Genomic DNA, 14,862 nt, shown 5'->3' with positions numbered 1-14,862 from the left:
GCTGAGTCTAATTATGACGACTGCCAAAAAAGCAGTTACTAGAAAATGGATATCAAAGTCTAACGCAACTTTATTAGAAGTAACAAAGATAGTAACAGAGATAAACAACTGGTAGTGGGATCTTCAGAGAAAGGTAGGAGCAAATTACATAGGAAAAAAAATATTTGCAGAGGAGGAACAAGGTTTAAAAGAAGGCAGGAGTTGAATGAGCTACGTAATGGCTGACTGCCAATGACTGGATTTATTAAAAGTGATGTACAATGTTTGCAGCTATAGTTGTGTTAGCACGGTTTGTAAGGTATACTGTTTGCAACTAACTGGATGTGGTAAAAGCTTTTTGAAAGTTCTGATACACTATTCTAGTAATGTTAACTCATATTAGTACATTCATGAAGTTTTGCCAGTGCAAACTACTGATGCTAAAATAAGAGAAATACTAGGGGCTCAACCAAAGTTAATGTTTAAGAACATGAGCTCTTTGAAAAGACAACTTTGTTATCCTAAAAACGACATTAGATCAGGTTGGGGTTAGTTGTACTAGACCTTGTGGGAAATGTAGTTTTTGTAACTATTTAGATAGCACTGGTATGTTTTTTCATCCAGATCAATGTAAGAATTACAAGTTTAATGTTGCTGCTACTTGTGAATCCAAGCATGTGGTGTACTAGCTTATTGTGTTATCTGATTAAAATTTTATATAGGAAAAACAGGCTTTTTAGGAACAGGATTAGAGAACACATATATAATATTATAATGGTATATTGACCAACGCTCTGGCTAAGCATGGATAAGGACACTGCAGCATCACATACCTTTAAGTTTTTGGTCATTGGGAGAGTTTATGAAGACAAATGTGGGGGTGACATTAGGAATCTCACAAAGCAGTTAGAAGCTAAGTGGATTATTAAATTAAGGGGTGATTCTGGTCATGGTTTGAATGACAAAATCCCCCTTAAACCAATACTTAAAGCTAGACCATTATTTAGATAGAGGTTTGACTTGTCTATACATTATTGTTTTATACATTTAAAAGTTTTTTAATGTTTATATTTCTTGGTGAAGTTTGTATTAAGTGCGCTATGTATTTTTATGTACTTTTTATGTGCCTTATATGTATGTACGTACATATGTGTGTGTGTATATTATGTATTTTTTAGGGTTGTTTTTATTTTTGAATTTTAGAGTGTTAGTGCTTTAAATTATACATGAGCTTGCCACTGGCTAAGAAGTTAACTGAATGGGCTATTTAAAGAATGATTTAGTAGCATTTTATTCACATCTGATGAAGCAGAGTTACTGCGAAAGTGCTTATGTTGTGTTTGGATTGGTAATAAATATTTTTGTATACTGGATCCTTCAGTGGTGTCTCAGTTCACATTTTTTCTGGGAAATATTTGTTGCTGTATTTTGTTTAGTGGACTGGGAAACTGGTACTATTTAGTGGTTTTTTTTTTCTTTATGGTAAGACTGACTATGTCATATGTGAAAATTTAAAGATTAAAAAAAAAAAAAAAAAAAGGTTGGCCTATGGAAGGGCTGTTTCTGCAGTATTCAGAGGTTGGGAATGAAAAAGCTATTTTGCTGACTGCAACTTTTTCCACTTCTCATCCAGCATCTTAAACACCTTTTCAGCTGGAGATCAGAAAACAGAAAATCTGTCTCTCGTGGTACACATTTGCCTTCTCATAGGCTGGAAGGAGCCAGGCACATCTCCTAATGACAGTCCAAGTAGCCATTGTCCTCCATGATGCATTTAGTACATCAAAGTCACATTTTATAGCTTTCTTGGCAACTTCAGTACTGAGGTTGCACTGCTTTGGCTTCTCCCCTCTCAGATCCTCTCAGCTTTAGACTCCACTACCCAGTATATGAGTCTGGCAAATAGGGGCCCTGAAGGCCAGAGTAATAAAAGTGCAAGTCTTTTTGCAAAAGCAATTGAAAACGTGTCTCTCCCTGTCACTGGGAATAGGGTTCCATGACGTAGTCAAAGAGGTTTCCTTGTTGGACTATAGTGGCATCACACCTAGATCATCTACAGTGGACATGTACAAAAACATGCCACAAAAAACAGTTTCTGTATTCTTTCTCCTAAAGGGTATTCAGGAGATCTACACCTGGCATACAAGGCATTGTCAGACCCCACCCTGATGGACCTCCTGTATATCCCCAGAACAAATAGCACCAGAATTACTGGTTTAAAAATTTTAAATTTTGCCCGTGATATAACTAGCAGCTGCTGGACAGACAGGTATGTATCCCAGAGACTACCCCTTCTCTGGAACAGGCTTCTCCCATCCATGTAAAGCAGAGTTCCTCCCTAATCCAATTAAAGTGTAACTTGGGCAACTGGACAGGGAACAGGAAATTCATCCCTGGTTTGGCACCTATGTCTCTAATGGACACAGGAAGTCTGTAAATGGTTCATCTCACAGGCCCCTGCTTGTAAATGTTTCATCTCCCAAGCCTTTGCTTACACTTATCAAAGGTACCAGAACTTGTCAGAGATTTGAGATGCACGGATAGGTTTAAAAAGGCCCCAGTGATTGTCAGCCTAGTACTCACCTACAAACCTGTATGTAAATCTTGGACCCTATAAAAACGGTCAAGCTTTCTAGAGACAGGGGGAAGGGAATTCTGTTGCACCGATGAGCATATCTTCTAGTGCTGGCAAGCCCTTAAAATCCACATATTTAACAGGACCTGTGAGAACTTCTCTACTTCTCATTTAAAGACTGTTTTCATCTTGTTAAAGCAAGTCTCCAAGAGTCATCTTCTGGTGGAAAAGCAGAAGTTAGGGTGTCCTCTGTATCAGAGTCAATATTTGAGAGGGGGAGGACATCTGTTTTTCATATGTCACCTCATCTACCTATGAACCAGCAGTGTATGAATTCTTCTCTAGGGTAGGTTACATTTTCCTTCTTTCAGCAAGAGTCCCCAATACTGCAGGAATTTCCATGTCAGGCTACACAGATATCAAAAAGTCATGAAATCCTATGCCTGCTGTAAAACATCCTGGGATGCAGCATGGGTAGTGACCTGGAATAAAGTAACATTCATTCTTAGCTGTGGCAAGCTTGAAGGTGTCTCCTTTGGCTTGGACAACTTTAGCCTTGGTAGCACTTGGGTAGCTGTCTTAGAGGACTCAGTTCCCTGGCAGACACTGGGTACCTCCTTTTAGTCTCAGATAACCTCTTCCTGAGCAAGTAGACTTGTGGTAGATGATACAAATGTCTGCTCCACAGGCCCTCAGAAAAGCCTCTGGATTAACAGCACCACTGATTCTGCCAGCAAGATAGCCTGTCATCAGTTTCCCTTCTCTTCTAAGGCACTTTCTCAAGAGTTTATATTTTGAAGAGAGGCTAGCAGAGGTCTTAGCCAATGCCCTGGTGCAGTAGGGTCCACTGCATGACTTCCTTTGAGATAGATAAGCCACAAAAGGATTCTGCACAACACTAGACTGTGCTGGGGTTGAATCTGGCAAAATGAGACAATTATCCACATCATGCCTGGACTTACAGAATTGAAAAGCCTTATGTGGAATTTGCTTCTCACATTCAAGGCAGTTAACTATTTCAGATTCAAAATTATGTATTGATAATAAAGCAGATAATGAAAGCTTTCCACAAAGACGTATTTATTTGGATCCCTTGGAAGTTGGCCGACCCACAGGCATGATGATGGTTGTACAAGAGTAACCTTCAGAACTGTGGCAAGAAAGATCCAATGGTAGTTTGCAAACACCTCTCTTATACCAAAGAAATTCTGACAGCAGAGTAGGAGGTAGTCAGCTGAAGTCAGGAGGGGGAAGGTACACCTCAGGAAGTCAGTTTGGCCACTGGGTTCCCAGCAGGTAGGAACCCATGACTGGTAGCAGTCCCTGTTGCTATCCAATTCCTCCTGCTTCTGTTCCAGTTAGGGACTGAAGGGTGAAATCCTTCATATAACAACAAACACATACCCCCTCTTATCCTCACCCTCAATATAGTGCTGTTCTTCCTGTGGGCCTTCTTTGGAGGGGATCTCTTTGAAGGAACCAATGAATACTCAGACACCCACATCACTGCTTCAAGTCTGTGTGCTCCTTACATCTTATTTTTTTCTGGTAAAACTTCCACATACTTGTTAACTGATGAAAAGAAGATACTCTTCTAAGCCAAAAAAGCACAAAGAATATGAATCTTTATAGAAGCTCTGATATTCACACTTGCAAATATTTTTCAGAGTTGCCAAAGGCTCACTTTCCCTGAAAATTTCATCAGCACATTCAAAAAAAAGTAACAACTTCAACAGATGCTGAAGTAATTAATTACTTTCACCAAAGGGACACTTATCTGTCTGCAAAAATCTCAAGAAAGGGAGCTCTGGGGCCAAAGCTGTAGTTAGCATCTACAAACCTTCGCCATCTCTCACATACACACCTGAAAAAACAGAAAAGAAATGAAGGCAGTGGCACAGGCTGGCTGCCTCTTATCTCAGATGCAAGTGTACATCCTCTCAGAGAGATGATCTGCACCAATCTTTGCCTGATATATAGAGGGAGTCAGGCTGGTCAGATGGCTATCTGTCTGTAGTTAAGTCTTGTATGTCATGAATTCTACTGTAATCCATATGAAGAAAATCTCAATCTTGGTTTGCATTATTACGAGCTAAGAATATGCACACATAAGCAAAGAAAGATATTTTCATTAAGAAAGTAAAAAGGAAGATTAAACTATGAAGTAATATGATTATGTCTAATTTACAGCAGTCTGATTAATTCTTAAATTGAAAACAATAGCATAGCATCAGTTTTCATGGCTTAATGATGCGTTCCAGTTTCACAATTTTACATTTACTGATCACATACTCGCTACAGATCCAAATATCTGTACGCAAGACCATTTTACACCAATTTTGTCACTGACTCAAGAGAGAAAAATGCTAAGATTACTGCATAGGTCTTACCTGAAAATGTTTCTGCCAAGTTGATATCATTTTCACTGATATCACCAACCCCAAAGTGGATTACATCAAGCTCACACTCATCATCAGCATCATAACTGTCCAGAACACTTAGAATTGCCTCCACAGAACCATCTACATCACCTGCATATACAAAACACGAACATAAAAACGTAGTCTGAACAGTAGCAGTATTTGCAGTTCAATTGTGAAACTTGAAAAACGTCGCTAAAATCATTAACATTTAAACTGCCATACTTAATACCAGTGCATTGCTGTCTCACTCACCTTAAATTCCTTAGAAAAGACATTTATAACTCTGGAGTAAAAATGTTAAAATACTACACAGAAACAAGCAGAGCCACAAGTGTGATAAGTCCATGACCCCTACTGTACCTACAAAAGTACTGTACACCAGATCACAGAAATTACATTAGAATAATAGTTGAGGTCTTTACCTCACAGTTACGAGGTACATGGTTTGATTCCAGGCTCTAGTTATTGACTAGATTTGTAATGGTCTGCAGACTGACTTGCCTATTATCTGGGTTGGGACTTGTTATAATGATTCAAGTATTTGCCTCACAGAAACAAAATACAAAGTTTGATTCTCACCTTTGAAGGGAAACTGGCTAGGCTTAAAATGTCCTAAAATAGCAGCTAGCCTAGTACTTACATATGAACCAGAGTACATTTCATTTATTAGATTCTTAAAACATTTTTACTTATTTTAAGGGACTTGTTATACCATAATTTTTGTTGCACTGTTTTTGCAGGTGGATAGGTGTAGAGTTTCTAAATGTAGGTCAGTAATTCAGACTATAATAGCACACAACTTTGGCTTAATAAGAAACAGCTGTTGCAATGAAACTTTAACTTTAGGGAGTGATTGAGGACGTTAGGGAGGATGAGTCAAGTTTTAGGCTTAAGTGAGAAAGTGCTATTGTACTGAAAGGTTTTGCAACTTTTTTCTGTGTAGAACTGTTCTTCCCTAAGCCCTCCCCCATGCTACAATTAACTCTGAGATCACTACATTTACTGGTATAAATGCACTGCTATTAGTGTATTTTTTGCATTTGCACTATAGACACTTATTCACTACTGCAATTAAAGTTAAAAGGACTCCCTAAGTTTCTCATTTGCATTTTTTAATATTTTTACATATGTGCAAACATGACCGAATTCCTCTGGAATAGGCTTCCTATTCACATGAAACCGAGACCTTCCCTGACCACCTTCAAGCACAATCTGGACCAATGTATGAGAAATCGCAAATTCCACCCTGGGGTGGCGCCCATGTGCCTTACGGACAGTAGTAGTCTGTAAAAATTGTCAAAATCCTGGTTACTAACCCTTATATCTTTCCCCTAGGGATAGAAAACTGCATACAACTGGCTAGGCTTGTAAGGGCTCTTGAGCCGTTAGCTTCTACGAACCTAATTGACTCTTTCCCCTAATCCCCCATTAATGCTGGCTTGCTGTCTTAATGAGATTCATAGGTGTGTGTGTGTGTGTGTGTGTGTGTGTGTGTGTGTATATATATATATATATATATATATATATATACACACACACACACATATAGACATACACACAGATTATATATATAATATACACACACAGATTTGTATACACTCCACACACAGATTTGTATACACTCCACACACAGATGTGTGCACTACACACACACACACAGAGATGTGTGCACTACACACACACACAGAGATGTGTGCACTACACACACACAGATATGTGTGCACTACACACACACACAGATATGTGTGCACTACACACACACACAGATATGTGTGCACTACACACACACACAGATATGTGTGCACTACACACACACACAGAGATATGTGTGCACTACACACACACAGAGATATGTGTGCACTACACACACACACAGAGATATGTGTGCACTACACACACACACACAGAGATATGTGTGCACTACACACACACACACAGATGTGTGCACTACACACACACACAGATATGTGTGCACTACACACACACACAGATATGTGTGCACTACACACACACAGATGTGTGCACTACACACACAGACAGATGTGTGCACTACACACACAGACAGATGTGTGCACTACACACACACAGATATGTGTGCACTACACACACACACACAGATATGTGTGCACTACACACACACACACAGATATGTGTGCACTACACACACACACACAGATGTGTGCACTACACACACACACACATGTGTGCACTACACACACATGTGTGCACTACACACACATGTGTGCACTACACACACGTGTGCACTACACACACATGTGTGCACTACACACACACACAGATGTGTGCACTACACACACACACAGATGTGTGCACTACACACACACAGATATGTGTGCACTACACACACACAGATGTGTGCACTACACACACACAGATATGTGTGCACTACACACACACAGATATGTGTGCACTACACACACACAGATGTGTGCACTACACACACACACAGATATGTGTGCACTACACACACACAGATATGTGTGCACTACACACACACACAGATATGTGTGCACTACACACACACACAGATATGTGTGCACTACACACACACAGATATGTGTGCACTACACACACACAGATATGTGTGCACTACACACACACACAGATATGTGTGCACTACACACACACACAGATATGTGTGCACTACACACACACAGATATGTGTGCACTACACACACACAGATATGTGTGCACTACACACACACAGATATGTGTGCACTACACACACACACACACACAGATATGTGTGCACTACACACACACACAGATATGTGTGCACTACACACACACACAGATGTGTGCACTACACACACACACAGATGTGTGCACTACACACACACACAGATGTGTGCACTACACACACACACAGATGTGTGCACTACACACACACACAGATGTGTGCACTACACACACACAGATGTGTGCACTACACACACACATAGATGTGTGCACTACACACACACACATAGATGTGTGCACTACACACACACATAGATGTGTGCACTACACACACACACATAGATGTGTGCACTACACACACACACATAGATGTGTGCACTACACACACACATATGTGTGCACTACACACACACAGATGTGTGCACTACACACACACAGATATGTGTGCACTACACACACACAGATGTGTGCACTACACACACAGATGTGTGCACTACACACAAACAGATGTGTGTGCACTACACACACACATATATATGTGCGCTACACAGATGTGTGCACTACACACACAGATGTGTGTGCACTACACACACACACAGATATGTGTGCACTACACACACAAACACAGATATGTGTGCACTACACACACAAACACAGATATGTGTGCACTACACACACAGATATGTGTGCACTACACACACAGATATGTGTGCACTACACACACAGATATGTGTGCACTACACACACAGATATGTGTGCACTACACACAGGGTAATATGTGTGCACTAAACACAGATATGTGTGCACTACACACACAGATATGTGTGCACTACACACACAGATATGTGTGCACTACACACACACACACACATTATGCACATGCGTGTGTATGAGAAAAAGATCAACCGTTCAAGTACTTAATTGCTTTACTTACCAGGAAAGTCCAACTGGGCACAAGTCCCATTTTCAGTGGTGGCTTGGGGAGAAAAACTTCACATAAAATATATATTTACAATGAACCACAATAAATTAAACATTTTAAAAATTACTTTGCATGCAGTATTGAGATAAATAAGGACAATTATCATATGCTTTAGAAATTAAATTATTTTACTCAAGTCAAAGAGATGTTAACATGTAATAGCTGGAGATACACGAGCAATGATAACTAACGCATATAGGTTCAGTGTATGTATATTGACATTAACAAGGTAGGATGTAACTATGAAGGAACAGCAGAAAATAGAACAGAAGGAAGGGTATAAGCAGAAATAATCAAGAAAAACATAAGTAGAAAGTTCCGATACTGGAGAGATTGAAATAACAATAGATAGGTAGGATGATGAGGTGGGTAAGGAAGGGGTATTAGGAGAGGAATACAGATGTAGGTTAGCTGGAGGGGCACTTGTGGGGATGAAAGAGGCAGGTATAAGAAAGGTTAGAGTCAGGATGATTGATAGGGAGATTGGCAATGGAAGAGAGAAAGAAAGGTGGGTTTAAGTCAGTATGAGAGCATGAGCATAGCTATGAGGAAGTTAGGTGTTGTTTTAGGTTGTGTTTGAACAGTGTGGTAATGTCTTGTTTTAGGGTGTGTGGGATGAGTTCCAGTGTTTAGCAACATAGGTTGAGTAAAGTGAGTCGCCTGCATTATGATGTATGGTTCTGACCATGAGATAATTTCTCTGTGAGTGGAGATTCCTAGGAGGGGAAGCAGTATTTGAGGATATTTTGTAGTATTGGGCAGGTGTTGGGTTTGTGTATTATTTTGTAAGCACTAAGCAATTGGGAGTAGGTAAGGCAATTAGGTAGTTTGAGCCAGTGTAGTTTCTTCAGTGATAGGCAATGGTGTGAATGGTTTGGTACACTGGATGCAAACTAGATTATTTTATTGTAGCACACTTCTAGTTTATTTTTTAAGGTGGAGTGAGAGTTATTCAAATTAGGTGCTGCACAGAGAAGTGAAAGGAGAAGTTGAGATTATGCTAGAGAGTTTCTAGAGTAGTCAGTGAGAAAGTGGTTGTTTCTCCAGAGGAAGCACAACTTTCGTTGAGTTTGCTTGATGGTTTGAGTGATGTGTTGATATCATCAATTGAGACACCAATAACCTTTGTGTTGGAAACTATTTCAATTGAGGTATTATTTGCTGATGTGATGTTGAAGGATTGTTTCTGTGCTGACAAATTTCGATAAAAACAGCATCAGTTTTTTTTTTTTAAGCAATTAGAAGTAGCTGGTAGTAATCTAGCCAGGCCTTAACTGAGGAGTCTTGGGTCATCCTATGGAGTGGCAGTGGACTTTGTGCTGAGCATATGAGCATGGCAATGTCTAAGTATTGTAATATGGAGGCTTCTTTGGTAGCTTTGTGAAGATTACTGAATATGTTGAATAGTAAAGGACCTATGCCTGTGGTATGCCAACAGAGAGAGAGAGTGAAAGAGGGGGAGAGATCTTGTCTCCATTATAGCTTTGTCACCACAGAGCAAGATGTACCCTGGTTCAATTCTTGGCTGGGGTGCCTTCTGTGTGGAGTCTGAATGTCCCCACTCTATTTGTGGATTTCCTCCAGGTGATCAGGTATCCTACCACATACAAAGACATGCAGTAGGTGGACTGAATACACTGAATTGACCATAGGTTTGACTGTGCATGAGTGTGTGGTGTGGAAGAAATATCAGCAGAGCTAGCCACCCAGAACTGTAAACCTTGGCTCTAGATAATTGTCATTGGTGAAGTAACACCCTGACCTCGTGCAAAAATAAGGAAAAGGTGTTGTGGATGGATGGATCTCATTTCCATTTTACAGCCTGGAGTCTATTGGTGAGATGGCTGTGAAACCAATAAAGGGATGAATGGGAGAGACCTAGGGAGAACAGTTCATGGAGCAAGTGTTGGTATGAAACTGTCAAATGCTTTTGACATGTATAACATGAGGGAGGATGATAGGTTGTAGGTGTTTCTAACAGAGTTTATGATTTCAGTAGAACTGAGCAGAGCAGTAGTGGTACTGTGATGAGGATGGAAATCATGCTGAATGTTGGAGAGGAGACTGCTACTGTGAAGACAGGAATAAAGTTGTGAATAACTGCATTTTTCTAATAATTTGGAGAGTGGAGGTTGAATGGCTATATATCACTAATTGGAGAGGTTTGTCAGATGTTCCCCCTTTATACAGAAATATGACATGGATTTTTTTTCCAGGTGGCAGAGACATAGCTTTCTGTAATCGATCAGTTTATGAATATAGATACAGGGCTTGCCATAGCATCTACAACAATTCTGAGATATTCTGGTAGCAGGTTGTCAGCGTCTGGTGTGGAATTTTTACTTTTAGGTGGTATTTTTTGACAGAAGAGGTACACACTGGTTTGGAAAGAGAAAGGATTTTGGTGGTGATTAGTAGTGTTTGGGATAATGAGGCTACTGGGTGGGTTGTTAAGTTAGGAAGGAGAGAGTGTACAAAATGTGTACAGAGTTGCTGGTGGTAGTTGCAGGAGTAGTAGTTCAGCCTGGGTGTAAGTTTTTTGATTATGTTCAGAAAAACTTAGGGTTCTGCTGGTGATCGTCTTTGAAGCTTGGAAAATTTAGTTTTGTCTGATCTGATTTTGTGTTTTGAAAGGTTCCTAAACTGTTTTAAGTATTGCCATTTTTACTGTGTTTATTTAGTAGACAATGCTTTCCAAGTTTTATCTGTTTAGCACAAGTTGACTGGTTTCTCTTGTGAGCCATGGGGAGGGGCTAGATTTGATTTGTTTTGATCTTATGGAGCCGATTCATTTAACATGTTATGAAATGCGTTGTTAAAGTGAGTTACAGCATCATCTAGAGGCAGGTAATTTGGAATATCCCAGTTGTATTTTTTGAGGTAACCAATGAAGATGTCATTTCTGAAGTAGTGTGTACATACATTATAAATTATGTGTTTATGTGCATGATTAAATTGTCTCACTGTAAATGTTGGGTGATGTTTACTGATGCTGTCAGGTAGGCAGCCAGCAGTGTTAATTTTGTTAGCTGTGGTGGTGAGGATTATACCTCTCAACATGGAAAAATCAAAAATCTGGACAAGGCTCATAAAAAGGTACAAATCTGTACACTGATTAACATAAAATTTGCATACATAATTATGTAACCCCATCCACTCCAATGGAATTGTGGGATACCAATTTTCAAATGCAAACCGAAGAACAGACAACCAAAATATGGCACCAGAGTCCCCCTGCAGCCATTCCAATGTCCCATTACCTGGCTATTTCACCGTATTTACCAAAAACAATAATATGCATACTGCTTTACTTCTACAATGATTATGTGGATTTTATTTTTACATTTTATAGCACAATGCACAAACACTAACAGACATCTGCTAAACAAAGTAACACTGTCTCACAATGAAAACAGACTTAGAATTAAAACTTCTCTGCCCTTGAAACTCATATTCATTGAAACAGCACTGAAACCCACACCACATCCAAACAAAATGCATCTGGCAGTGGTGGATAAAGGTTACCTTTGGGCTGTTTTCAAATAATAGGCCCCTTGCACACAAAACAAGAAAATACATGAGTTATTCGATACACCTTTGTGACTTTATTAACTTATATTCCTTGTATAATACAGCACACTTGTTAGACTTAGAGAGCATTTTAAATTTATTGTTTGAACATTTTCCAGTAGGCAATGAAACAAAATGCATGAGCCAATAATGACAAAACTGCCCAATTCAGAAAATTTCCATCATAAAAGTCTATTTCCACACACACTTTTTATATATATATATATATATATATATATATACGGAATGACAGTAGTGTAAGCCATTGGCATCTTGCATAGCTTCTCAAACTTAATTTCAGTTTTTTGCCTTACTTACTCTGATTTATGTTATCAGACCAATTCAATAGCTGTAAATGCACAACAAAATAAACTAAGTGAACTGCATGTTTTAAGTCTTCCAATTTTTAGTCCAAGTACTGACAGACCCTCTCCTACATTCATCCTGAAGCATCAAAACTATCATTGTAATCCAGGTGCCATCAACTGGCCACTCTTGCTTCTCCACTGTCTGCAGTGGTAAAATATGCGTTTTATCTTGAATGCTGGAAAATGTACTGTACTTGTTTAAAAATATTTCTCTTATAATGCAGCACAGAATATAATAATTTTCTGTTCCTGAATTTGGGTTAATGATATTTTTTGCTCTTTCCACTGAGGCACAAATGCCCCTGTGCATGACATCATCTCACTTCTGTTATATCTGTAGCTACAACCTTGACTTGTTACACCCACCCCTTTAAAAAGTACAACACAGTACAGTATCAGCAATGCATTTACATACTGTGGGAGTAGAACCCACAGCCTGATGCATCAAAAGCAAGTATTTAACCTGTTATGCTACTAACAAAGCAAGCAGACGCAGCATAAGCAACACTAAACTTCTCTTCCCCTGAAGCTCTCAGCTCCTTGTAAAATCCATTCGACACTCCACTGTATCTCTCAACTTTGCAGAACAAGAAATCTGGAAAAAGCCAAAATGTATTGTGGGGCGGGGGATAAAAGCCTAAAAACTAGGGCACATTTTAAACATTGCTTGTATAATTTTGGAAAGTTGCTGGAATAAAATGGGTTACCACCATACATTTCACTGCCAAGTCTTGAACCCAGGACCCTGTGCACTACAGTCAAAGAAACATACCACTATGACAAATCAGCAGTTTCCAGAACAATAGAAAGACTGAAACTTAAATGGCTATCATTTAGTGAATTCAGTTCTCACTTCTCACCATAGCTCTCAACCTTTAGCACAAAAAAAACTGGAAAAAGTCAATAAGGGAATACAGAATTCACTTCTCACCATAGCTCTCAACCTGTTAGCACAAAAAACCTGGAGAAAGCCAATAATGGGGGAATACAGCCCCAAAAATAGTGACAAATTTCAAATACTGTTTTTATAAACTTAAAAAAATTGGTAGAATAGAAGGTTTTGTGTTACCATTTATTTTCTGAAGAATATGAATTCTGAAATTCAAATGCTTGTCATTATTTAGTGAATTTAATCCTTCAATAAAATCCAGAAAACCATAGATTTGATTTTATGAGGAACAGAAGAAAATTGAGCCTGAGTATATTCACCTGGGGCATTTTATATACACACACACACACACACACACACACACACACACACACACACACACACACACACACCTCATAAAATGGTAGCTCATTATTTTGGCTTCTTCTGTATTCCCGCTAAGGAACCTTCTTTCCAGCTCCAGCCTTGCATCTCTTCCATAAGCAGCATATTCAAAATGAAAATGGCTTCTCCCAGCAGCATATTCAAAATGAAAATGGCTGTATTCTCACTAAGGAACCTTTGAGCAGCCGCAGCCAGAAATGTATGCAAGTTGAGCTTCAGCTCATTTCCGACAGGCTGGCAGGCCATTTCACGGAGTTGATGTCATAGCGCACGTGATGACATCAGCTCAAAAAAAAAAAAAAATGGAAATAAGATTTAAAATAAGTGCCGCGAAATTAGGGGTGCCATTTGGGAGTTGTGGCACCCCATTATTTGGAACCCAAAACTCGGTAAAAAAACAAGTAATTCAGTACGGTTGGGAGGTATGGTAAGGATCCACTCTAACGTAGACTCATTACCGCATTTGTCTATTCTGGTATAAGTAGAGATAATCTGGGTAAAACTAGAAAGATTTATGGAGTGTGTAGGAGAGTCAGAGTTAATAAGCAGGTAGTCTATATTAACGTCACCTATGATGATGATGATGATGATGATTTTCTTGCCGATATTATGAGAGATCCAATACAAGATTTCGTCAAGTAATGTAAAAAGAAGTTATGTCTTACCATAACGTTCCATCTGTATTGTTGATCCTCGTTCAGTCATTACGCATGGGTATCGGTTCCGATCTCGGAACCGAACCGGCCATTTTCCAAGCTCACTTCAGCTTCAAACTCTCAAGCTAAACTCTTACCCACAATCCCCCTCTCCCTGTTACCTCAGACTGAGTTTGCAAGTCAAAGAAGGTAGAGGCTACCTCTGGTCAAATAACCTAAGAGAACCGGATGGTGAGATCCACTAGAAAACACAGGAGGGGGAAGGAGGGAGGGTCGCAATGACTGAATGAGGGGATCAACAATACAGATGGAATGTTATGTTAAGACATAACTTCT

At 39.4% G+C, this 14,862-nt stretch overlaps 1 protein-coding gene across 1 annotated transcript in view; it reads right to left on the bottom strand.

The window, feature by feature from the left end:
- The window catches only part of MTIF2 (mitochondrial translational initiation factor 2), a gene marked incomplete in the record, with an annotated part of 1,010,271 nt that overhangs the window by 299,686 nt on the left and 695,723 nt on the right, over window positions 1-14,862 (bottom strand). Inside the window, 1 exon segment of the mRNA XM_044055171.1 lies at window positions 4,945-5,085. Coding sequence (XP_043911106.1) covers window positions 4,945-5,085 — 141 coding nt within the window.

The sequence above is a fragment of the Protopterus annectens genome, chromosome 1.part2 (genome assembly GCF_019279795.1).
Source record: "Protopterus annectens isolate FY-2018-M chromosome 1.part2, PAN1.0, whole genome shotgun sequence".
Taxonomy (NCBI): domain Eukaryota; kingdom Metazoa; phylum Chordata; order Ceratodontiformes; family Protopteridae; genus Protopterus; species Protopterus annectens.
The sequence above is the reverse complement of the archived record's forward strand: the minus strand, read 5'-3'. Positions and strand labels throughout refer to the sequence as shown.